The sequence below is a fragment of the Bubalus bubalis genome, chromosome 4 (assembly GCF_019923935.1).
Source record: "Bubalus bubalis isolate 160015118507 breed Murrah chromosome 4, NDDB_SH_1, whole genome shotgun sequence".
Lineage (NCBI taxonomy): Eukaryota > Metazoa > Chordata > Mammalia > Artiodactyla > Bovidae > Bubalus > Bubalus bubalis.
In genome coordinates, this window is record NC_059160.1 from 109,020,176 (window position 1) to 109,047,381 (window position 27,206).

The 27,206-nt window shown below is 34.4% G+C and overlaps 1 protein-coding gene across 14 annotated transcripts in view; it reads left to right on the forward strand.

Annotated features, from left to right (window-relative positions):
• The window catches only part of PPFIA2 (PTPRF interacting protein alpha 2), a 493,970-nt gene that overhangs the window by 370,329 nt on the left and 96,435 nt on the right, over positions 1–27,206 (forward strand). For all 14 annotated transcript variants that reach the window (XM_044941884.2, XM_044941885.2, XM_044941887.2 and 11 more), the window contains 6 exons: positions 9,114–9,260; positions 10,307–10,441; positions 16,352–16,435; positions 16,696–16,827; positions 18,357–18,419; positions 22,554–22,645. In XM_044941884.2, the coding sequence (XP_044797819.1) occupies positions 9,114–9,260; positions 10,307–10,441; positions 16,352–16,435; positions 16,696–16,827; positions 18,357–18,419; positions 22,554–22,645 (653 nt within the window). The remainder of the gene's footprint in view (positions 1–9,113; positions 9,261–10,306; positions 10,442–16,351; positions 16,436–16,695; positions 16,828–18,356; positions 18,420–22,553; positions 22,646–27,206) is intronic.

Below are 27,206 nucleotides of genomic sequence, written 5' to 3' on the forward strand. Positions count from 1 at the left end.
TTCCATGTTGCTAAATCCAGGAGCCACTTTTCAGTCCTTTGAAGCACTTGATCTGATTCTTGATGTACTTTTTCATCCTGCTAATAGCACACTACACTCTTCCTGATTTTCCTGCATTTTTGCTTGCTACCCCTGTCTCAGGCTCCTTTATGTTCTCTGCTTCTCATCCCTAACTGTGGAAAGCCTTCCCTCTTCAATCAGCCTTAACTCCCCTGGTAAATCCATGCTGTTTCATAGCTCCAAAAACTACCCATGGCCTTATGATTCCCAATTTATATCTGCAGCTTATCTGTCTCTCCTGATTTCCAGATGCCTGAATCTAGATCTCTAATGGGTGTCTCAAAATTAACATCCTCAAGACTGGTTTATTGATATTCCCCCTAAGAAGTCAGATTTATTTGCAGCCTTACTTATCTCAGCTGATGGCAATACTACTTATTGGTGTTCAGACCAAAAACCTTGGAACTGTCCTTGGTACCTCTCTTTCACTCACACTGTATTTGATACATCCACAAAGCATATTACTTCCAACTTCAAAATGTGTCTGTCACATAACCTCTTGCCACAGTCTTCGTGGCTCTTTCTTATTCCACACAGCAATCATCTCTCATTGGAGCATCATGATAGTCTGTACTCAGCACTGCATCCTGAGTAACCTGTTACCATGTAAGTCAGCTCAAGTCACTTTCTCCTTGAGGCTCTTCAATGACTACCTATTCTACTTATAGTAAAAGTAAGGTCCTTGCGGGGGTCTACAATCATACCATCTCGACTGCCACCCTCTGACCTCTTGGAACTCTACTCTTGCACTTTAATCCATTCAATTCAGTTACTGTGGCCTCTTAAACAAGCCAGATCTATTCTGTTGCATTTTCTTTTCCTTCTGCTTTTTACTCAAATGTCTTCTCAGTGGAGCGTTCTCTAAACCTAGTGTTTATAAATATACACTCTCCTTCTTTCATTTTTTAGAAATCTCACAGAATTGCTGCCATCTGACAGCAGCATATACTTTACTGATTTACTTGTTTGTCATATGCCTCCCTCTCCAGTGTACATAAATATTCATAAGAGCTGGGATTTTGTGTTTTGCCTAGTTTTGTTCATTGCTCTATTTTAATCATATATACAACTATTGAGTATATAATAGGCACTCAAAAAGCTCTTTGTTGAAAGAATGGATATTTATGAGTGTTTGGTGTAAACATCAAAAGGCATGGATGAAACCGGAATATGTCTGCAAACAATGCCTACTATCTCAGAGTAAGATAGATGATCCATGAAGTGAGAGACCAATCTGCCACTGCTTAGATAATGCTCTCTATGCCTTTATATTGGAGAAGGAAATGGCAGCCCACTCCAGTGTTCTTACCTGGAGAATCCCATGGACAGAGGAGCCTGGCAGGCTATGGTCCATGGGGTCACATAGAGTAAGACATGACTGAAGCAACTTAGCATGCATGCCCGCCTTTGTATGAATTAACAGTTCACAAATGCATCTCTCATCTTCACTCCTTCCAGCACTCAAACTCAGTGAATTTATAAAGTAGGTGAAGTGTAACCTCTCTTCTATATTACTGTTATGAAATGCTACGATTTTTGAGCAGTAAACCACCAGGGCCATTCTTGAACTTTTAATCATTTTCTACTTCTTCATCTCTTAGTCTCACAGAATTAGCAGTGTTTTGTTTTATTTTGTTTTCACTTAACACTCACCTGTTCTATTTACACTTGTTTAATCCAGTGTCAACTTAGACAGCATATTAAAAGGCAGAGACATTACTTTGTCAACAGAAGTCTGTCTAGTCAAGGCTATGGTTTTTCCAGTAGTCATGCAAGGATGTGAGAGCTGGGCTATAAAGAAAGCTGAGTGCTGAAGAATTGATGCTTTTGAACTGCAGTGTTGGAGAAGACCCTTGAGAGTCCCTTGGACTGCAAGGAGATCCAACCAGTCCATCCTAAAGGAAATCAGTCCTGAGTGTTGATTGGAAGGACTGATGTTGAAGCTGAAACTCCAATGCCTTGGCCACCTGATGCGAAGAGCTGATTTATTTGAAAAGACCCTGATCCTGGGAAAGATTGAAGGCAGGAGGAGAAGGGGACGACAGAGGATGAGATGGTTGGATGGCATCACTGACTCAATGGACATGAGTTTGAGTGAACTCCGGGAGTTGGTGATGGACAGGGAGGCCTGGCATGCTGCAGTCAAGAGTCAGACACGACTGAGCGACTGAACTGAACTGAATCCAGTGTCACTCGCAGATAGAGCCCAGTATCCCCAGCTACCCATTTCTTATGATCTATGTAAAAATAAAACTTTGATTCTAAATAGTTTGGATGTAGGTGACAAAAAGTTGAGTCAGATTTAAAATATCAGTCACATATCTGATGCCGGATATTTTTGTTCAAATTAGGAATTCCTTTCAATAGCTAAGGTGTGTTCTGCTTTCAGAAGGAATTCTTTTAAAATAGAACTATTCTTATCAGCTCATAATTTCTATGTAGTTATAATATAGAAAGGTTTCATGAGAAAGGAATATTTCTCATCATTCACATTTGAGGGAGAGTGGTGCAAACACAAATGCTTCCAGAGCCCAGGCAAACAATATAACTGTGTAAAGAGGAGATACATATAGTAGGAAGTGATAGGGTTAATGAGATCTGGACAAGGAACCTATATTCTACCTGTCTTTTGGATGCATCGTGTGTGTGTGTGTGTGTGTGTGTGTGTGTGTGTGTGTGTATTAAGGACACTGTGAAGGCCAAATAAATTATTTCCCATAACATCCAGGTCACAGGCCATGGGGCTCTGGTTTGCTGCTAGAAATCACTTGAGAAGCGACCTTGGAATCTATTCCAGATGCATTATGTTTAATTTCTTTCATTTCTCCTGTCCTAAAGGGAAGATACTTCTACTTGTGCCATTTTTCTCAGGTTATGTAAATAACTTGTCCAAGGCCTACCCACTGTTCTCCCAACACACCACTTCCCGACTTCCCAGCACCATAAAGGATGCAAGACTATTCCATCTTCAGAATCCGTGCTTCTTCCATTAGGGGTAGCTTCCAAATCAGCAAGATGCAATCATTTATTCAGAGATAGCAGCCATCAAAAATAATGCAGCTCACTATAACTACTTCCCATATTATCAAGCCTTTTACCTTTTCTATAAGCAAGAAAGTATGAAAATCATGTACTTTCAAAAGGTATCATATAAACATTAAAAATTTCAGACTTTGCTTTGTATCCTTGTCTACTAGCTTGCAAGCTACAAAGACTACTAGCTGGCAAGATTTTTAAGTAGAAAACAAAATAAGGTGATTCTCCTTGCTGTCTCTATAGTGCTGCCAGCACACTATCATTTATACATGATATATGCAATAAATCTTTGTTTAATTAAGAAAAAAATAGAGAATAGGAAAAAAAAACTTCAGTGCTGTTGCTGTGCATATGCATAGTCAAATATATCTGAAACAAATTGTGTGCTTATCTTTCATTAATGGTTTCAGACTATATTTTAGCAAATATTCTTTGTCAAGAAATACATCTATTCAAAATTAATTTTTAAGTTTCATCTTAAGTGCTCCTTAAATTGACTGTGCCCTGTTAGAGTAGGGGCTTGGTTGAAGCTTTGCACAGGACTCACACTAGAAAATATAGTCAGTCTCATGACAGAGACTGAATTAGCTCTCCACTCTTTAAAAAAGGCTGCTAGCTAGGTATTTAATGAGTAACAGTAATACCTCATTAAACATATTGCTAAGTAAAGAGTTAAAATTTTCTGTGAAGTATTTCAGTTATATTTTATTTTGTGAATAAAAACAGCTCATCACTCTAACTTCTTAAGAGCTCTTTGAATGTTCCCTAAGTGATTGTATGAATGAGTACATATAATTTAATGTTTTCTGTTATCTGAAACGTGGAGTTATATTTTTTCACTTTAGTAACTCTAAGTTATTATAGAATTACATTTATTTGTTATAATAAAATATAGTCTATAACCTTCAAGTCAAGAGAAAATTAATTATGCAGTTTTTTCTCCCTTTTTTAGGCTGAAGTTTTCAGGAACTAGGAAAAACTTTCTTGCTTAGAATTTCTTAGTAATACACAGGGAAAAGATATTTCTCCAACTTGTAAATTCAAAATTTATTCTTGGCAACACAGCCTGAAGTTATAAATTGAATCTCCTATATGAATCATTGAATTAAAGGTGAAATACCAAAGTCCCATCCAATGACTCTTACACATAACATATGTCATAGTCAGATCAGCTATTAATAATTGTAGGTATAATAGTAATAAAAATAATACATAAATAATAACAAAAAGCTATTATTTATTGAGTGGGTATTGTACATGATAATAAAAAAGAAGCTAGCATTTACTGAGTGTATATTATATACAGGACATCATGCAAAGCACTTACAATATTATATCATGACAGTGTTATGTAGTAGGTATTAATATCCCAACCAGAGTCTAAATTTTAAGAAAAAGAAGATGACACATAGAAAAATTAAGCAATGCTTACCTAGAACAAAGCTAATAAGTATCAAAAACTAGGATTAAAAGCAAGGATATGCTACTTCATAGTCACATTCTGAAGAAGCACATGTATGCCTTTAACTGAATTTTGTAAGACATTTATATATGTAAACTAGGTTTAGAATTTTTTCTTGGGCTACATAATTGACATAACATTCCCAGAGTTCTGAATGAAAATGAAATTAACACTATGATATATAACAGTACAATTAACAATTGTAGGCACTCTGAAGGAATACTCTGAAAACCCCTACCATCGTTGGACTAAAAAATAAAGAAAATAGAGTAAGTCTAAATTTTAAGGAAAAGTTTTTTAAATAGTAGCTTCTGTTTGGATGGCTATGATCTAGGGAAGTGTATATACTGTTGAAAAAAATAATTTGGATAATTTTTGACAAATTGATGGATTAATTTTCACACTTTTGAACATTAGTATAAACATAAATAACCAAGTAGGTGTTAATTTGGCCTTGAAGTTCAGTAGGATTAAGGTAATCAAAGAAGGCAACAAAGCCTAATTTCAATCCTTTTAGCCATTACTTTTGGTATTTCTCTCTTATTTAAACTTATCCTAGATGTCTAAGAAAATTATCAGCTGTGGTTTTAAAGACTGAAATGCTCTGAGACTTTCTGAGCCAAAAAAATGTTACCTTTATATTAATTGTTGTTTGACATTTCGTAAAGTCTTAAAGGCTTCTGTGAGAGGTATTTGAAGTACTTGGAGAGCTGGTTCATGCCCTTCAAAGGTTGCATTTAAAAAAGAAGTATTACTAGTAGGAGCAGCAGCAATGAAAGAAAGGAGATCTAACAGAAACCTTTAGGTGCTTTTTGATTTCAAAACAAAAGAAAAAATCATTTTACCGTATTCTACAGGAAGGAAGACATGCTGTTGCACTTCTGCTTTGGATATGCTTGTGATCGCTTACCTTTCGTTCCTTCGTTCTGGTTGTGTACATTCTCTAGGAGTGAAGTTGGGGTCTGAGATTCTATTGAGCTTTATAGCTTCCACAGACAGACAAGTTTTCAGAGGAGTGCCGCTGTCCTCTAGAACTGCTTCTAGTCTTATATAACTGCCTGCGTAAGTGATATTTATTGAAGACAGTACTAAAGGGCTATATTTTATATTTGAGGCATGTAATTTCTAAACTAGAGTAGGTGAAAATCCTATTAATTTAAAACAGGTATAGAAAACAGTTTTGATATGATCATAAAACCAGTTCTTACAATTTAAAAGTTCTTTACTTTATTTTTTTTTATTTTTATTTTTTTTTATTTTATTTTATTTTTTTTTTAATTTTATTTTATTTTTAAACTTTACATAACTGTATTAGATTTGCCAAATATCAAAATTAATCCGCCACAGGTATACTTTAAAAAGAACCAACTTTCTGAAAGGAAACTTTCAATGACTTCTTTTTTTTCGGTGAGCTTAAAAAGTCCTATGTCAGTTATAACTGCCTTTATACCAGTTTAGTGTGATAAAGTGTAATTTTCCAATATGAGATGCTGGCTTAAATAAATTTGACTTTGGATATGAAGGGTATTTTTAACATAGGTAGTTTTAGCAAACAATTGTATTGCTTTTTGATAAGCTTAAAAATTATTTGGACTAGTGGGTGATAGGGTTGAGGATTTTGCTATTACTAAAAGAATTCCCAAAAGAACAGACATTTTATTGAAAATGAAATTAAAAAACATGTTTTTACATATCATGAAAGCATGCTTGTAAAAGAAGCGCCATATCAATGAATTTATTTCTCTAAAAATATGTTTGTTACTTAGAAATAGCAACTGATGTTGAAGTATTATTCACATGGTTACATTTGTGTTAATTTGTTTAAAAAAAAATTGCCAACAGTTTGGCATATGTTTTTTGTGAGGTCTAGAAGAGTTGTATTGGAGAAGGCAATAGCACCCCACTCCAGTACTCTTGCCTGGAAAATCCCATGGGCGGAGGAGCCTGGTGGGCTGCGGTCCATGGGGTCGCTAAGAGTCAGACACGACTGAGCGACTTCACTTTCACTTTTCACGCATTGGAAAAGGAAATGGCAACCCACTCCAGTGTTCTTGCCGGGAGAATCCCAGGGACGGGGGAGCCTGGTGGGCTGCCGTCTATGGGGTCGTACAGAGTCGGACACGACTGAAACGACTTAGCAGCAGCAGCAGCAGCAGAAGAGTTGTATACTTTAACAATAAAACAATTCCTTTCAACAACTTTAATTATAAAACTAAAACTGTTAGTTAATAAAATAAAACCTTTCTGTGTATAAATTGATATGATTTAAGAAATGTGTATGAGCTTCCCTCATAGCTCAGTTGATAAAGAATCCGCCTGCAATGCAGGAGACCCCGGTTTGATTCCTGGGTTGGGAAGATCCTCTGGAGGAGAGATAGAGTACCCACTCCGGTATTCTTGGGCTTTGCTTGTGGCTCAGCTGGTAAAAAATCCACCTGCAATGCCGAAGACCTGGGTTCGAACCCTGAGTTGGGAAGATCCCCTGGGGAAGGGAAAGGCTATCCATTCCAGTATTCTGGTCTGGAGAATTCCATGAACTCTGTAGTCCATGGGGTCACAATGAGTCGGCACGACTGACCAACTTTCACTTTGACTATGTCTTGCTATCATATGAGGATTTTTTTTTTAATTTTATTTTATTTTTAAATTCATATGAGGATTTTATCTGTTTTGTTCTTTCACTTCCTTTCTCTTCCATCCATCCTTCCACTAGACTCATCTCCAAATCACATTCAGTGTTAATATTCTGTGTATGTGTGTGTGTGCTCAGTCATGTTTGACTCTTTATTATGTTCTTCATTATTATGACTATATAAATAGTTTCCACAAATGATCCAAGTAGTGGTTTTCAATAATAATATTTTCTTTTGAACAGCTTTCTGTTTCTCTAGGATTTTATTAATTACCTGATAAATTAATTTGCTTACTTAATTTTAAAGCTATGGTGAATCTTCCCATCCTCTCCAACAGTTTGGTTTCATAGTTTCAATTCAGTTATGGACAGTGGTCAAGCAAATGATTTATCTTTTTTATTTTTATTTTCTTTGAATCATCTCTTTTTCCTCTGCCCTACACCTTTAATGTATACCAAAACTTTTATAAACCTGTTTCATTCTTTCAGCTATTGTTTTGAGATTTACCTCTACTATCAGCTTGAAAATTCAAGAGAAAAAAGTGATCAAGATCTCTACAGTAGAAAAAGCATAAAGCCAGAATACATATAATGAGTAAACTTTGAGGGAAGGCAGAACAGCTGTTCTAAAGTGAAAGGTAGAAGTTAAGGATGTGTGGATGTGGTTAAATTTCCAGATGCTGGTGAGGGAAGTTCAGGATGCTAAAAGGCTGTCCATTTAAGGGCTTCTATTTCTTTGGGAAACTAGGAATAGAATTTATCTCTTCTGTGGGTGTGGCAGGATTGATTCTGCCTGTAGGAGAGTAAAAGAGACTGGTTAGGAACAAGTGATTAAAGAGACCTTGATAGTAATATATGGAAGCTACCGCCATCTCCTCAGTTTTAGGCTTTTTATACAAAAATGGAGAAGGAAATGGCAACCCACTCCAGCTTTCTTGCCTAGAGAATTCCATGGACAGAGGAGCCTGACAGGCTACAGTCCATAGGGTCGCAAGGGTCCGACACAACTTAGAGGCTAAACCACCAACATGTAAAAGCGTTTTCCGAATTATCAGAAAACCACACCAAGCCCAAGGTGTTCACTTCTGGAGCCGATTTTCCCCAATAGCTCAAAGAAGTAGGTTATCTGCCTATTAATAAATTCTCATCTAGGCTCTTTGGAAGATAAAATTATGTCCATGTGATCTGTGAGTTATATGGTTTAAAATTATTGCTTAATGTAATATTTAATATTATATTTATCATAAGTATTTAGAATTATTGCTCCTTTTGCACCAATAGTTGATTTTTCCCCTAGAGATCTGTGTTCATTGAAGTCTCTAAATTCTTTTTTAATTGAAAAATAACATATTCCAATTAAACAAGGGAAATGGTTAAGTTCCAAAGTAAACTTGTCAATTCATTTGTGAGTGTGACTCAAGTTTACTTTTTATTTCATTTTTGCCTTCTCTTTTAACCATTGAGTTATTCTTACTTATACATGAAGATAAGGATACTGATGATATTTATTATCGTCATTTGAAAATTCCTATGCAATTTGGAACTGCAGGTACCATTGTGCCAATTTTATGGTTTGTAACTCTATCCATATTTGTACTTATCTCTACTGTATAACGAGCTAATTTTTCTGCCACTTCTTTTCTAAGAATACCAGTTGTGCAGTAGGTAGATTTAAAATGTACTTTGTTGCATTCTCAAAGAGACAATGCTTTTTGCTAACCCAAGATGCAAGAATTCTAATAGATAAGCTGATAAAACACATATGAAATCCTGCACCCCTTTTATGAAAAGAAAAGAATGAAATTTACCTCAAGGAAGCAATAGTTTTGTTTTTTTTTAATATCTTACTATTTTATTTAAATGATAATAAGATAATACACAAACTGAGAATCTGATTTGATTTTTAAATTATTTTCATTTTAGGCTATGGCACAGAAGGAAGACATGGAAGAAAGAATCACGACCCTCGAGAAGCGTTACCTCAGTGCTCAGAGAGAATCTACCTCCATACATGACATGAATGACAAACTAGAGAATGAGTTAGCAAATAAAGAGGCCATCCTACGGCAGGTTCAGTATCTCCACCTTGGTTTCCTTCTGGTCTGTATGTGTTCTCGCCATTCTCACAAAACATGGAGTACATAAACTATGATATTCCTTAGCAATAAATTATTCTCTGCAATTTAGAATCGAGCTAACTAAATAGATGTGATTTTCAGTATATAATCTAGAAATTTGTCTTAAAAATTATGATTAATATTTACTTTGGATCTGGACATGAACCAGAAACTGTGGTAACCTATATATATATATATATATATATATAAAACCTCACTTAAATCCAACCACCACCTGTAAGTACAATTATTATAGTGTAAAGGATAATAGCTATTATACAATTATATTACTGAGAGTAAAATAAGTGCATTTATTATACAGAGGAAACTCAGGTTCAGAGAACATGACTGCCTTCCCAGGGTCACAAGTACATAATTGCAGAGTCAGTAATGGAAGCCTAGGTCTATCCGGCTCTGGAGAAGGAATGGGCAAACTATAGCCCACATGCCAAAACTATGGCTCTGTTTTACAAGTATAGTTTTATCAAAACATAACCATACCCATTCATTTAATCATCAGCTCTGACTGCTTTTGTGCTACAATAGTAGAATTGAGTAGTTGAATCAGAGACTTTGTGATACACAGAGCCTGAAGTATTTACTATCTGGTCTTTAGCAGAAAAAGTTAGCCAACTTCATCTCTAGAGCCTGAACTCTCAATCACTGTGACCCATTCCCTCTCCTCCTCTAGCTAATGTCAAGATTTTCAGTCAATTGATATTATGGTGCATTTGAGGTTTGAGTACTAAGTTGTGTCTCATTTGTCCAAATTAATTCTCACTATTAACTTCATTCCTTTTTGCTGTTGTTGGTAAAAGGTTTTCATTTTTTATGTGCTAAATTTATTAAGGAATATTGATAAGCAATATATGAAAACAAGTGGTATTAGTAGCTGATTTTAACTCTAGGATAAAGGCTGAAGCCCACAGCCTCTAGTGACTGGTGTTTGCTCTCCTAACTGTGACAATTCAAGTGTCTCTTTTTTCATCCCTGGTTCAGATGGAAGAGAAGAATAGACAGTTACAAGAGCGTCTTGAGCTGGCTGAGCAAAAGTTGCAGCAAACTATGAGAAAAGCTGAGACCTTACCTGAAGTAGAGGCTGAATTGGCTCAGAGAATTGCAGCCCTGACAAAGGTACTACAATAAAACAATTGGTCAATCTAGATATATTAATACTTATAGAAATGACTAGTAATCGAGATGGAATCTATAAAGATGTTCTTTAGGCTTTATGGAGTTTATATTATATTGGTCTGTTGTTTAGATGACTTTTTATATTACATATATCTTATTTATGTTGAAATGAATGATTGATAAATGAATGTGATTATTTCTCTGCCTATTTAAACATTAGCAAAAACAAAGTTTCATGTTCTTATAGCTAATTTTCCATGGTAATATTTGTACATAAGAATAATCACCAAATATAAAAACATAATGATGATTCTAACATGGATATACATGAGACATAATAATTTAGTAAGCTTAATATAAATTGTACAGTTTTAAAAATGCAGGAAGTATCATAAGCAGTTGATTTCTTTCTGATTACAGTATGAAAAAAATTTGTTAGAAGTTGAAAATTAGATTTGTAGAGCCGTAAAATCTAAAGGTATTAAATACAGAAAGTGATTTTAATAGTTGAAATTTCTTCTGAACCAATAAAATCAATAATATTCTGAAGAATGTTCAGAATTAACTGCTCCATTATGGACATAAAATTCTGCAATTTGCTTATTTTAGAACTTAGCAACCATTATAATGTTGTAAAGTGAAAGTGAAAGTTGCTTTGTCACATCTGACTCTTTGCAACCCCAGGAATAGTCCTGGAATTCTCCAGGCCAGAATACTGGAGTGGGTAGCCTTTCCCTTCTCCAGGGGATCTTCCCAACCCAGGGATTGAACCCAGGTCTCCTGCATTGCAGGTGGATTCTTCACCAGCTGAGCCACCAGGGAAGCCCAAATGACTGCTCTTACCTTTCACGGTTAAATGGAAATGGCAATTGCTTCAAAGTGTATATGCATGTCACTAGAATAAAGGTCCAGATTTTGTCACTAAAAGCATGTTTGAATATTAATATCAATTCAAAAAAGTACACACGTTTTAGATGTTTAAACATTGTTGGTGAAAAGTGAAAGTGTTAGTCACTCAGTCATGTCTTGACTCTTTGCAACCCCATGGACTGTAGCCTGCCAGACTCCTAGATCATGGAAGCTTTTTTTCACACCATAGTACTAAATGGCTCACAGACAGATATATGAACTGCAAATGATAAACTCTGATATTAGGGATTATCCAAAACAACTGATGCAGCAAAGTAAAAGTAGGCACACATTGTTGCTTTCAGAAAAAGCAGATGATTAGAGAGGAACAGTAAACTGATGCCTGTTCATTAAAATAGGGTAGTTAATCAGATAGTGAAAGGAAAAACAGTTGACAAAGTAGAAAGTATTGGAATAGTTGGGTGTTGGTAGAGTTACTGAACTAACTAGCTGAATAGAACTTTTGTCTGATTAGGGTGATACAATGTGGCTCCTTCTATAGTCACAGATCAGAGTACCATAAACCATTATGGCAGTTTCAGAAATGTATGCTTTCTAAAATAAATATAAACTTATTTAATTTGAGAAATATTCTTGAAATTATTTAAAAAGTACAAACAGATTAGTAGTATTCTATTTTTTTGAAAGCACATTTTAAATTACTGTAATATGGATTAAGATATGCATACTTAGGCTTTTCATCTGAGGAATATAAAGGATTTTTTAGGTTATCTTATTGAATTGAAATATTTTAGAAGGAGTTAGGCAAGTGGTTAAATAATAAAAGTAACTTTTGTGATATTTTAGTATGAAATAGTCATCAATATTGTGTGAGTAAAATACAAGAAAGTCTGGAATCTCTCTCCCCAAAACATAATTTAAAATTCAGCAAATTTGCCCCAAATTAACCTCTGATTGATTGAGAATAAAGCATAATTTAAAACATAATACTTGACAAGTGAGACTTTAATTAAATATCCCTAAGAATCCTTAATTTAGAATTTAAAAATAACTTAAAGTAGGTATCTCATCTGTCTTGCCCTCCATTTAATTGTATTGGAATCATATTTGATACCTATATTCATTTATGCACCCAAAATATTTCCTCAGTTTACTCCTACCTAATAATACATTGGGCTTCCCAGATGGCTCAGAGGTTAAAGCATCTGCCTGCAATGCGGGAAACCCAAGTTCAGTCCCTGGGTCAGGAAGATCCCCTGGAGAAGGAAATGGCACCCCACTCCAGTATTCTTGCCTAGAGAATCCCATGGATGGAGGAGCCTGGTGGGCTACAGTCCACGGGGTCACAAAGAGTCGGACACGACTGAGCGACTTCACCCAGAACCCCCCCAATAATACATTACTAAAATTCTACTTCATCTAGACCTTTTTTTTTTTTTAATTTTATTTTATTTTTAAACTTTACATAACTGTATTAGATTTGCCAAATATCAAAACCTTTTGATTTCCTCCCTTTTGAGCAGTTCTATCTCTCTTAAAATGTGTGACGCTGCTAGAATTCACTCTGCTTGTCCTTTTTGCTGTTTTCTCTACTGACTGGCTGTATATCAACAGATTATTTCAGATATATAGTTTTCAGATGGCCATATTTAATTCATAATTCACGCTCCTCTGGTCCTGAGATTTTATTTTCAATTTACTCCCTCTGCTTGTAACCCTTTTATAACATTTGAAGATCAGTCTTTCAGTCTTTCATTTGCTCTCCCAAGTTTGATGGCTAAAATAATTTTTAAGCATTTTCTTATCTTCTGTTCTCAAGACCTAAAGGGACTGTCTCTAAAACCAGCTTTAGTTCATTGTTTTCATACCCGTTTGTTTTCAAAACCTTACTGTTATTGATCTCCGTAGTCTTTTTCTACTTCATAATATTTTTGACTTCTCACTAATTTATGATGTATCCTTAATTTAAATCTAGACTCCCTATCCTATGTTTTGAATGATTTTATTAACAACCTTTCATGTATTTTATTTGGTCTATATGTATTTTTTCTTTTATTATCTGCTATGTATTTTTTATTCTCTTTGGCCCTCCTCTCTTTAATTTTAATTCCTTTTCCATTTCCAAATATATTCACCTTCTTCTCAAAACCATTTCTTCCTGTAATTTTTTTCTAAAACTTTAGCTCATTTGAAAATTGTCTTGTCACATTAGAGAGTGAAACCAAGATACACCCTATATCCCATCAAGGAGTCATAAAATTGCAGACTGTTTTTGCGTGACTCTAGTATTTACATCATTTCCTTAAATTACAGTCTTTTCGGGTTAAGATGAACATAAATCAGTAGTGCTTGCACATTTATCCAGTGCTTGTTTAGAGATGATGTCTGAATTTACCGTTTGGTTGATAAGACAATCTTTTCTTCTGCTGGTGGTGTGTGTGTATGTATGTGTGTGCGTATGTGTAAAAATAGGTAGCTAAAGCTCATTTAAGGCTTTCAGAAAGTCAAAAGATTTGAATGCTGGTGGCTAGGGATAAAATGAAAAATTTGGCTTCGGTGAGTGAATACACAACTAATAAACATTTTGGGCTCCCAATCTTTTGATTTATGATGTTTACTTTTTTAATTAAAATGCATATTCCCTCAGCCAGGACATAATTCATCTTGAATTTCATAAGGTATTTCATCCATTTTTAGTACCAATAAAAAATATCAACAAAATAGTGATTTAAAAATATCAACAAAATAGTGACAGAATTCTTGTTTAATCTCTGAAGTGAAGTTTCACAATGTTTGGTGTGTTTTCAGTAGTTAAGATGTAAACAGTAGCAGTTTTAAGGACCTTGGAAAGATATACTAACTCTACTTGTATATTGGAGTGAACAGTTTTGCAAATAGAAATGTTCATGCTTTGACTACCTTGAATCAATCACCTGACTAACTGACATAATATTACTTGTTAAAATTTAATTTTGAGAGATTACAGATCTGTTTAAGAATTTAAGTATATCATTTCAGTAATATTTTGACCTATATACAGTATTAATAATTGAATTATAAATTTTAAATAATATTATAAAATTGTTTTGTAGCATTTGAAGACTATGGTAGCATTCTTTATTGCTTCTGGTTGGAGATTTGGGGAGAGAAATTGTTTATTTCTTTTTTATTCATTACTTTGCCAATTTATGAAATAAGAATATCAGAAGGAAAATCTTATAAAATATAAATGTTGAATTATAATCCACATAAGCCCATTAGTTAAATGTTAAATGTTCATTTTATAGATTAAATTGGAATTTGTTGGATAAAATAGTACATATGCATATGAACCAATACATGAATAGGTTACTATTTCTTTGCAGGTACTGCATGACATATTTATATATAGTCTCATATTTGCATAAAGTAAGTTTCTCTGTTTTAGAATGAACTTATAAAATGTAATAGAATATGCTCTGGAGTTAAATATTGTTTATACTGACATAAGGTACTTTGGCTGTTGTGATCATTTAACTTGTAATTATGATTAAAATGTTGATGTAACTTTACATGTAATCTGTGCATAACATACTAATACAATTCAGCTATCAGCAATGTCATGTGTTGAACACTCTGCATCTGTGGTTACCTGACATTCACCTCCAAGACATGTAACTAACCTTGTGACGGGGCAAACCTTAGCTCACAAAGGCACTGTCCCGCCTTTTCACTTTAGGGCGCTGTTTAGTTTCCATAGCAACAAATCAATGCAGAATCGGTTTTGGAGTGGCCCCTTGTATCTTTCAGGAAAGTTCGCCATAAGTATTCTTGTCCTCACAGCACTACTGTCCCTTTGGTAATTTGAGGACTTTTAATCATTTTCATTTAAAATGTCAAATTAAGGCTATGTCTAAGAGTAGATGCTAAGGTTTTACACCTACAACCATAGTATGTATTCAGAGACCAGAAGTCATTTTGTAAGTTTGCCACTGTTGCTGAGGAAACTCAATCCTGCTTGAATTGGAGAATACTCCAATTATTAATTAACCCCATAGCTTAGCTTCTTCTCTGATTTCAAATTTATTTCACCTGAGATCATTGCCTTGGCCTACTCCTCAACATTGAGGTACACTGTTTCCATGATTTTTAAGTAATATAACAAACCAAAACACATAACTTTTGACAGTGTATCAGAAACATATTCTAGTGTTTGGTTTCCCATAATTCCAACGATTACATGACTCTCAGAGTTGCTTTAATTTGTTCTGTAGTAATCTTTCATCGCCAGCCATCACTAACCTTTCATACCTTAGGTTGGTAGCTTTTTATTTGAGCATATCATTGTTTTTCACTTACAACCATCAACTGCATCATGTTCACCAAATATCAGTGTAGTTCTTTCCACATAAAATTCTGTCTATTAAAGTATTAAATTTGCTGTCACACTTTTCTTTTAAGCATTCTGTGCTATGTTCTGTTCAGTGTCAGTGTCTTTAGTTCTGATTTTTCAATTTTGTCCCTCTCCTTTTCCTTGACTTGTTAGTCTGATCCAACCTCTTCTACCTCATCTGATGATTATCAATATGTTATGGAAGCTAAACTACAAGAAATGATCTCCATACGTAGGAAGGTAGTCCTACTGGACTTTACTTTCTATCGCTAAATAGAATCCATCTAATTTTTTCTTTTCATTTCTAAAAATTTTGTTACTTTTTATTTATTGATAATCGACCATCTGTGCAGTTGAGTGCTTCAGGAGCTTAAGATTGGACAATGGCAGGTTTGTGTTCAAACCATGCACAGTCTGCATGTTACATTTGGCTGATCTCATTGCTCATAAATAACTCCAATGTTTTGCTGATGCTTGGATGTGACAGGCCTTTGTAGCTGACACATTTCAAGCAATGCTGTTCAGCTGCCTGTTGAAAGAAAGTTTATTTTTTGAAAACTACATTTGCAGTTGGTAGTAGCTTGCTTTACATTTTATTTCAGTTTATTTAGAGGAAAAGTCTTAACCACATCTTACATGTCAGATGCATTCTTCATATTTCTTAACAGGCTGAAGAAAGACATGGAAACATTGAAGAACGGATGAGGCATCTCGAAGGTCAACTGGAAGAGAAAAATCAAGAACTTCAAAGAGTATGTATTTTAAGAGCCATCCCTCTCAAGCCTCAGTTTATGGATTTATACTCTACATATAAGAAATGAATGCCTTTCTTGATTATGGGTTATATTTAAAAATCATATGGATATGCCTTGTGCATTAAAAAAGAGCTTCTGCCGATTTAATCAAAACAAACATAAAATTAAATTCCATATTTAAACTAGAAAAAAAATAAAAACAAACCCAAATAATTTTTAAACGATTCTTATGTTAAATTTATTTATTTGGATATAAGGCTAGGCAAAGAGAGAAAATGAATGAGGAGCACAACAAAAGATTATCTGATACTGTGGACAGACTTCTGACAGAATCCAATGAACGCTTACAGCTACATTTAAAGGAACGGATGGCCGCTCTAGAAGAGAAGGTAAAATGACCAATTACATGATTATTAGCTATATTCTTATGATCATGCTTGCTTTCTGCTCTGCTGCAATCATAGTATTGGTCAGAGGATCCATTTACTTTCTTTAATTTGAAAGGAGCCTGATACATCTTAAAAGTGAACAAATGGCTTCTATAAAAATATGTAAGATCAATTTTTAAGTGAATAAAAAAAGTTACATGTTATATAATATATGTAGCATGATCATATAGACAAATGTATTGAAATGTGGTATGGTTTTGTGATGAAAGTGTTTCATTTATTTCTCACCTGGTGTGCAAAAAAGATTAAGACAAAAAATAGTATTTTGGATATGAACCATTCAAATGTTTCAAGTATCTGAATCTGCTACTAATCTAAAAGCCAAAATGTGAGTGAGTTTATATCACCAATAAAACCAGTGTCAATCTCACCACAGAATTTAGAAATGCAATACTTTCAGCCATATTATTTCCAAAAACGGGCTTTTGTACAATCTGCAATTTCACTCACAATTTATATGTCTCATTAATAGTTGGCAACTACCAGATCAACAAAAGTTATGTCAGCTGATTGCCAGTTCCATGGTATAAAAAAGGTAGGAATTAAAACCCAGGTGGAGAAATCATTTTGGAAATTTAGATTGAATGCCAGTCACTACTTAAACTAGACATTTATCCCTGCTCCATACAGTAAACCAAAACAGGAAAAATATTTCAATAAAATGTTAAAGAAATTTGATCAGTTTACCCATCAAGTCATAAGGCATACCTTCTTCCTATTCAGTTCCAAGTGCATGCCAGTTACCAAACTCTTACTTTAATTTTACTCTATGAATATAAAAAGAATGCATTATTATAAATCATGCTTTGTAATACTACAAGAAAAATATAAAGATTTTAAAAATAGTAATACTTTTATGGCAAGGATTTTTTTTAATCTGTCATGCAAGTTATTTAGATATCATGTCATGTAACATTAATTTTTAAATAGCTAAATTTTATTTTTATTTAATAATTTAATCATTTTTAGAAATTGTTCATTCTGTATATGAAATAAAGGTTCAGAAATTGAATCTTTAAAATATATGATCCTAAATTTTTCTTTCTTCAGGTAATAAAAATGAGTTCATCTGAATTCTTCTCTGTGACAGCTTTGGCTAAAATTTTGCTTTTTATTCACTTTTTCTCATTTAAAGAGTAAACTGATTATTTCAAATTTTATTTTATTTATTTATTTTTAAAAAGACTAAGAAGAGGTTGACAAAAATAGTTTAAAAGTTAATAGTTATCTTATATGTCAATCCAACTGTTACAAAATGACACTTCCCATTTTAATTATGTATTTCTAAAAATGTTCGTGTCTTGTTTAAAGATTCCATTGAAACTTAGTTTCCATGGAAACCAAAAAATAAATGGTGCCAAGGAAGGAATCAAAGAAAATTCTTGAGTCATAGAAAATTAATCTACACATTGAGTGATTTTCTCTTTACTTTATTAATTATTTATCTGTTCTTCTTTCCTTTTCTGTAGAATGTTTTAATTCAAGAATCAGAAACTTTCAGAAAGAATCTGGAAGAATCTTTACATGATAAGGTATTATGGAACCTTACATTTTGTCCACTTTTCTATTTCACCATGGTGAATGTTTTTTTGTAAAATAAATTTGATAATAATTTTAGGATATTATCTTTTAAAATAGTTTAAATTTTATATAATACATACATAAAAGTGTACATATAGAAAGAGAGCCTGATAAATTTTTACAAGCCAACACACTAAAAATCAACAGCCTGGAAGCCCCCCATTGTTAGCCTATAATTGCAACTTTTATGCTAAAGGATAATCACTATCTTGACTGCTAACATAAAAAAAAAATTATTTTGACTTTTTTGAACTTTATATAAAAATGTATGCACTGATTTGTGTCTAGTCTGAGATTATTTTAGCTGCAATGTATTAAATAACTATTGTGCATAACAGTTGTGATAAGTTACATCTTTGCGAACAAAATCTTAGTTCTAAAGTATCTGAAAAATCTCAGGAGAAAAAGCACAAGGCAATGAATTGTAGAGTAGCAGATGCCAAGTGCCAAATGAGGGAAATAGACAATAAGAACTACAGGTAAGAGAGAGCACCATATACTGATGCTCCAAAGAAGGTTTCAGAAAACTTTAAGGAAAGATAGGACTGTGGTGCAAGTCTTTCAAATACAGTACCTGTGCCCTGATTGCAGGTGCTTAGAGTGGGGAGAGGATGAGTAGTTAGGTTTGAGATCTTAAATAATAATGGGCTTAGCAGTTTTACTGGAATCAGTTATTCTTATTGTAGAATACATAAGAGACTAGACAGATAAGGACCAGATTATGAAACATTAAAAGCTGTCATTGATAATGTATTTTCCTCCTTCCTTAGCATATAAAATTCTTGTTAGCAATTTTGTCTTATTTTGTTCAGCATAGGTAAATGAAATAATACCTAATCACTGTCTTAATAAGTGACTTATTAAATGTGTGCTCAACAAAAGATGAAAGGAATGGAAACAGAGATGGGCAGGAGGGAGGGAAAGAGAGAGTAATAGAGGGAAGGAAGAAACAGATGGAAAGAAGAAAGGAATGAAGGGAGAGAGGCAGAAAAGGAGAGGGAGAAGGAAGGGATGGAAGATCTGACAACATATGACATTTGGAAGGTATTGGAAAAGATGAGAGAATAAAGAGAAGAAGGAACAATTGTACATCTAACCATATTGAATGCTACATATTATGATATTAATTTAAAAATAGCTATTTTGTCCCACAGTCAGGATGCACATACTCTTATCCCCTGAAAGATAGATGTATTAGAACAATTCAGTATGGTGCCTAAAAGATAGCATCTAATTCTTTCTGGAGTAGTTCAGAATGTCTCCATGAAGAAGATGACATTTCATCCAGCTCTTGAAGGCACATATGATCTTAACCAACAGAGAAGGGTAGGGAAGAGGACATACCTATGCAGTAGCGTAGAGAAAAAACAAAGATGGTTGATTTGCTGAATCACCAGAAGTTTGCTGTGACTGGTATGTGTTTAAAGGACTAGAATGTTACCAGATTGTGAATTTTGGACTCGATCCTATTCTGGAATGTTATGTTATTCAAAGCTCTGTGTGCTTCTGGCAAGATCCCCAGAACCCACTCCCCAACCACCTACCTGAACCTTATAATTCCAACAATCTGCCCAGGCAATCAGCAGTACAAATCATTCCATGCTTTACATCTCTGTTCATGTCAGTATCTAGAGGAAGGAAATCCCAGGTCATACATCATTTCTGAATGCCATTCCATACAGCTGAACACATTTCCTAATCTAACCACATCTATAACTTCTCAAATTTCCACTCAATTATCTATAACTCAAAGTCCATTATGGAGAAAGCAATGGCACCCCACTCCAGTACACTTTTGCCTGGAAAATCCTATGGACGGAGGAGCCTGGTGGGCTGCAGTCCATGGGGTCACTGAGAGTTGGACACGACTAAGCATCTTCACTTTCACTTTTCACTTTCATGCATTGGAGAAGGAAATGGCAACCCACTCCAGTTTTCTTGCCTGGAGAATCCCAGGGACGATGGAGCCTGGTGGGCTGCCGTCTATGGGGTCGCACACAGTCGGACACGACTGACGTGACTTAGCAGCAGCAGCAAAGTCCATTATGAGTAAAATCCTTCATATACTCAACTTCTTTTCTTCATGTTTCTCTTCATTATCTTGATCTCTAAAGTTCCTAGAACCATCCTTGGATATATTCTGTACATTCAGTCCTTGGTGAGTTCATAGATTTTAAATACCATTTGTAAATTGAGTACTTACAAATTTAGATCACCTACTGGGTCCTTGTTCCTGAAGGAGTTCATTTATTCAAGAGCCAACTCAGTATCTCTATTTAGACTCACGGGCATCTCCATCTTAACAAGTAATCCCCTCAACTCTCAAAACACCACTACCAACTAACCTAATCAACACCCAGCAGTCATGTCAGTAGGTCAGAACTTCTTCCCCTTAATTATTCAGGTTAAAAATCTTGGAGCTATTCTTGACCTCTTTCTTGATCCACATCCCTTAGCCCATTCAATAGCAAATTCTCTCAGTTCTATCTTCAGAATGCAGCCAATATCCTTGCCATTCTCTTCTGACACCGTGGTTGTCCAAGCCATAATCCTCCTGGCCTGTTTTTGGAAGAGCAGTAATAATTTCATTTCTTCCCTGCCTTCCAGTCCCATTCATCAGTTCACCTCACAGCCATCAAAATCATCAGGTCACTTCTCTACTCAAAAATCCCCAAGTCATTCCCTATCTCACTCAGAGTAAAAGCCAGACACTTTAAGATGGTTCACAGAGCTTTCAGGCCTACCCTTACCAAATCCTGTTAGCATGATTTCCTAAACCCATTACCGCTTGCCTTTCTCCTTAACTTTTCCAGTCCAGACACAAAAGCCTCCTTGCCCTCTCCCTCACCAAATGTGGTCCCCCAAAGAGGCCTTTGCACCCACCGTTCCTTCTACTTGCCATTCCTTTCCTGAAGGTATTTTTTTTATCTCCCTCCCTTTCTCTCCGTCTTTGCTCAAGGATCACTTAATTCAGAGCCTTCCTTTACTCCCCTATTTTCTACTTCCTACCAACATCCTATACACCCAAATTGTTTACTGTCTTTTCTGCTAGATTGTAAATTACATGAGGGCAGGAAATTTGATAGTTCATTGCTGTAGCGTGCATGCTGTATCTTAAAGCCTACCACACAAGAGGTGCTCATGGTATATTTGTGGAAATAATGAATCAATGAATTAATAAATATAATAAGAATGTATCAGATAACTATAAGCAAGAGTTTTATTTGATCATATATGTCTTTAAAGATGATACAGCTAGCAGAGGAATGTGTGGGCAAGAGATGGAAGGGAACAATGCCTCTGTGGAAGTTGGTAAAATAATTCAGGAAAAAGGTAAAAATATGTGTAATATAGGATGGCAGTAGAAAGAATAAAAAGAACAGATATGATAAACATTGCAAAGGCCACACTGAAAAAAGCTCATGGTGAGAAAAGAAGTATGAGTCCACAAAATGGCCATCATTGGCCCCTGCGAGGGGGAAAAATAACAGCAATGGAAAATATAGAAGGACACATTTAAACATTTATAATGCTATAAAATTTATAATCACAAAAACAAAATTGAGTGGTTACATGAGCATTTAATTAAGGGCTATAAGATCACTGTTGTCTTCATAAATTTACAGACTGAAACTGATAATGCCAATCTTAGAAAATTCTCAGATGCACAAGTTATTGTACCAATATCAAGCTAATAATTTTAGCTCATATCAGGTGATGACTTTTTATCATCCTTTTCTTAACCTTTTCTTGATTTTTTAACAGCTATGCTTTCTACTCTGATTTTGAAGTGATGTGTGTATAGCTAGTCATGATCATAGTTTTCCCATATGTTTAGAAAGATTTAGGATTAGTGAGTACTAGAGAATGTGGGTAAAATTGTATTAATTTCTTCTGTCACATTTTCATCTCAAGGGGAAAGTCAGGCATTTTTTGCTGTCATATCTAACAATACTTAATAAAAATATATTAATTATTTTTCCATTTTGAGAAAGTTATTAAGCTTAGTAGTTGGTTTATCATAATTGAATGTTGGTATTATTGGTATATGCCTATCATCCGAGTAACACCTCTTTGATTTTTAGGAAAGGTTAGCAGAAGAAATTGAAAAGCTGAGATCTGAACTTGACCAGTTGAAAATGAGAACTGGCTCTTTAATTGAACCCACAATACCAAGGTAATATTAAATTAAAAGCTTATCTATAGTTCACCAAAAATCAATGTGACTTTTCTTATGGGTTTTGCATCTCCTCAAATAAAATAACTAAATGCCTTCCGTTGGTCAGCAGGCATTGCCCTATTTTGATTCCTTACTGATTTATAGTTTCTATGCTCCAAAATAATTCTCTAATTTAGTAATTCTTTCCTCAAACATGTAATAAAATATAAATCATTACCTTTTGTATTCTTCATTTAGTATATATAGAAATATATGTCTTCTTATATATTATAAACCGTGCATTAAGAAGTGGAGCTATAGATATAGAGATTACATGTTTTTCTAGGAAGAGGCATCGGTCATTTTCTCTACATGCAGAAATGCTTTCAGTGTTTCCTGTTACTGAAGATGCATCATTGGTTATGACTACTTATATTTACTCATCATTGGTAATGATCTGTTTTTGTCGAAGCAAAAGAGGGAAGGAGAACTACGTTAAAAAATTTTCAAGTAAATTTATTTGTACTCAGCTGCTTTGAGTCAATACCTCATCTTTTAAAAAAAGCAAAGAGATGTTTATTTACTATGTAGATAGATACATATCTAAGTTAATAACAAGCATTTATTTGTTAAACAACACAGTATCAGCTATTTGAAACTTTTGACCACCACAGACTTCTATTATAAAAGTGCATTTTTTTTTGGTCTTAAGCTTATCCTAAGAATGTTAGCTCCACAAGGGTTGGAGTTTTTTGCCTGTTTTGAGTACTATAATTTCCGCACCCCCCAAAATATATATATATATATTAGACTCTCAATAGATATTGTTGAAGAAATGCATATCTAGTAAAGCATTTTTCAAGCATTCAGGTAAAAATCCAAATTAAAAAAAAATCCTAAAAGTACTTATATTCTCTTCAATGTGAGTATTAATAAAAACAAAATTCAGAATTTTGAATTCAGTTTAATATAAGAAACACAGTTCTACAGGTGTAAATACACCCAAGGAACTTTTAGATATGTAGATCTTTGATTTTGAAAATAATGTTTATTTTTCTGTTTTATTATGATTTTATTATATCTGAACTTGTTATTGATTCAGTGATATACATGGTGATGATGATGATGATAATGGTAAAGATGAAAGAAAACGCCAACAGAGTAAATACACAGAACTAGCATTATTCAATCAACAAATGTATATTTTATTAGAATCAAATGGCCATTTCATCGTCTTTTTTTTTTTAATTTTATTTTATTTTTAAACTTTACATAATTGTATTAGTTTTGCCAAATATCAAAATGAATCCGCCACAGGTCTACATTCATCATCTTTTTTACCTTCAGTCTCAGATACAGAGTTGTAAAAGTGCTATCTAAAGTTTATCACTGTAGTCAGTCACCGTGGGAGCCTAGCAATGTGACATTTATTGACAATGAAGAATCGTCAGGGAAGCCTGGGAACTACATGCTGCTGCTGCTGCTGCTAAGTCACTTCAGTCGTGTCCGACCCTGTGTGACCCCATAGACGGCAGCCCACCAGGCTCCCCCGTCCCTGGGATTCTCTAGGCAAGAACACTGGAGTGGGTTGCCATTTCCTTCTCCAATGCCTGAAAGTGAAGTCTCTCAGCCGTGTCCAACTCTTAGCGACCCCATGGACTGAAGCCCACCAGACTCCTCTGTCCATGGGATTTTCCAGGCAAGAGTACTGGAGTGGGGTCCCATTGCCTTCTCCTGGGAACTACATAGGGAACAACTATTCTTTGGTACAACAGGTTGTAGTGGAAACAATAGACTAAAAATAAGTAAGTTGACATTCCTAGGTCTTAGGCATATAATAACAAAATAACTGTTTGATTTTGGAAAACCCTTTTTTCCTTAATAAATTCAAATTAAATATATATATATTTACATTAATTACATATAAAATAACATTTTATGACAAGTTTACTTTGCAGATAAGATGAGACAAGTGAGAAAAGAGTGTTTTGTAAACAGTAAATCAACTCACAAATATTAAGTATTATAGGAATTATTAAGACAGCTAATTTATAAAAAGTTAAGAGACAACTGAAACTTTATTAAACAAATTATTTCTTGAACAATCATATTCTGAGTGCACACAATTGAAAAAGAAATAAAGAAAACAAAGTACATGAGAACTTCATCTAGGTTTTGATCTTACAGGGGGAAGTAGGAAGAGATGAGCTGGAGTGAGAGAAACAGTGACTAATATCCTCTACTAATATAGTGTTTTGAAAATAATGTTCATTTTTCTAATGTTTTATTATGATTTATATATCTGAACTGAAGTTATTAATTCAGTGATATATATGGTGACAATGATGATAACAAAGAAAAATGAGTTCCAAAGTGACAGGAAAAAGGCCTCATTTGGCTCATCTCTGGAAAAAGGTTAGGACCTGGATAATTGCAGAGGACAAGAAAGGACATCCCAGGAAGCAGAGGAATGTGCAACAGGTTTTCTCCAAGAAATTCATACCTACTATCTGTGCAAGTTCCTTTATGAGATTGTATTCAAGAGTCCCAGGAGATCCTGGAGGGGAAACCACATGGTTCCTTGTTTAAGGGAACCAGGGACTGTGTTGTAACTTACATCTATCTGCCAATGCCTCTCAAAATATTGCACACCAAAAATAATTTAAAAATTGAAATATATGGAAATACTGCCTCTGACAGATCAGAGTTGAATAAAGGGAGAGACGTGAGGAGTAACTGCTTCCAATAAAGTATAAGCAATGCTTTCCTACAATTAGTGTTGCTTCAGGTCTTTTGTTCTTTCAAGATAACTTAAGTGCTTTCTACTTGTGAAATGTTGTGACATTGGAGATAGGTGATGGTAGTGAAGAATACATGTTCCAGATGGAAAATGCACAAATACGAATTTGAGGATTACAGGCCTTCCCTGTTGGCTCAGACAATAAAGAGTCTGCCTGCAATGCAGGAGACCTGGTCAGGAAGATCCCCTGGAGAAGGGAATGGCTACCCACTCCAGTATTCTTACCTGGAAAATTTCATGAACAGAGGAACCTGGCAGGCTACAGTCCATGGACTCTCTGTGAGTTGGACACAATTGAGCGACTAACACATTCACATTCACACAGGGAATTCACGTTCATACAGGGAATACCAGGAGCTAGAGTAGTATATGACGTTGAGACTTTTAAGCCTCAGCTTAAAGAGAAACTTAAGAAATAGTAATCACATAAATGTGTGAAGAGACAGAAAGAATAGCATGTTCAAAGGCTTGAAGCAAAAGAAAGTTTGACTTTGAGAGTAAATGGAAATGAAGCTGGGAAGTAGAAGCCCAGGTAGAGGGCTTTGTAAGAACAATGAAGAGTTTTGAGGAGGGCATCAATGGGGCCAGATCTGTGTTTGTTTAATGTTTTTATTGATGACCTGGAATTGAGAGATAAAACAACATGAAAACAATACTCCTAGCATGATGAGTTATAATTTTAGAAACTCTAGTGCCCAAAGAGACATTACCCTAAGCAGCCACAGACTAATAAAGGTCATTAGACAGGGAATATGCTGACCTGGACAGTTTAGACTATATTATTAATATAATCAATTGCATTCATTTCTTGTCTTACCAGATATTTATCAAGTTCTTATTATATTCTAGGAATATCTCCTTGAACACACAATGGTGACTAAAATCTGATCTTTGTCTTGATAAAACTTAAATCCTCTGCTATAAATAAAGACTGACAGTTGTGCCATTTAATGGCTATGGCCTGATTGGCTAGTTTTTAATATATAACTAGTTCACAATAAAGCCATTTTGCCTGATTAAGCCTCACGTTCGCTGCTATAAAAATAATAGCTGTCATCTATTTGGAGGATGATTCCTTAGTTCATCTGTTTTAACATCCAATTGGGCTAAACAAGAACCTGAATCAATTAAGTCAGTATCTTCTACTTCTTCAAAAACCCAGAACTCACCTAACCTTTTATAGTCTTGCCAAGTATTTGGAGATGTTTGTTTTTGTCCGCAAAGAGAACTGAGAGTAAGAGCAGAGTATATCAACAAAAGCCCCAAGTTCAAGAGAAAACAGCTTTAAGAGTATTTCCTACTGATGATGGATCATTTATATGACAGCATGTTGCATTTGTTATTATCATCATTACTATAGCTGCAAACTTAATTTTATATAAATCCATATATAAATAATATACTTGGAGAAACCTTTAGTGCACTTCAATTACAATGTACTTTATTTTCATGTTTATTGAAAACTAGTCTGATGATATTTTCCAATTAGAATTTTCAAAGTGTTTTATCTCTAAGCAGATTTCAGAATTGAATGTGCTTATTAAAAGATTCTTCCTTAATATTTTTGGAACAATGTCTTATCCAAACCTGAAAAACTGTTCTGGTGGACTATCCTATTTTATTTTCCAAAAAAAAAAATTTATTAACCTTAGGTCAATCTGATTTTAAGTATTTCGTTAATTTCCTAAATCAAAAAATAAAACAGGAAAATAGATAATGCAGTGACTCAAAAAGTTTACTTATTTTTCTCTTAGGTTAATGAAGAATATTTAAAACAAA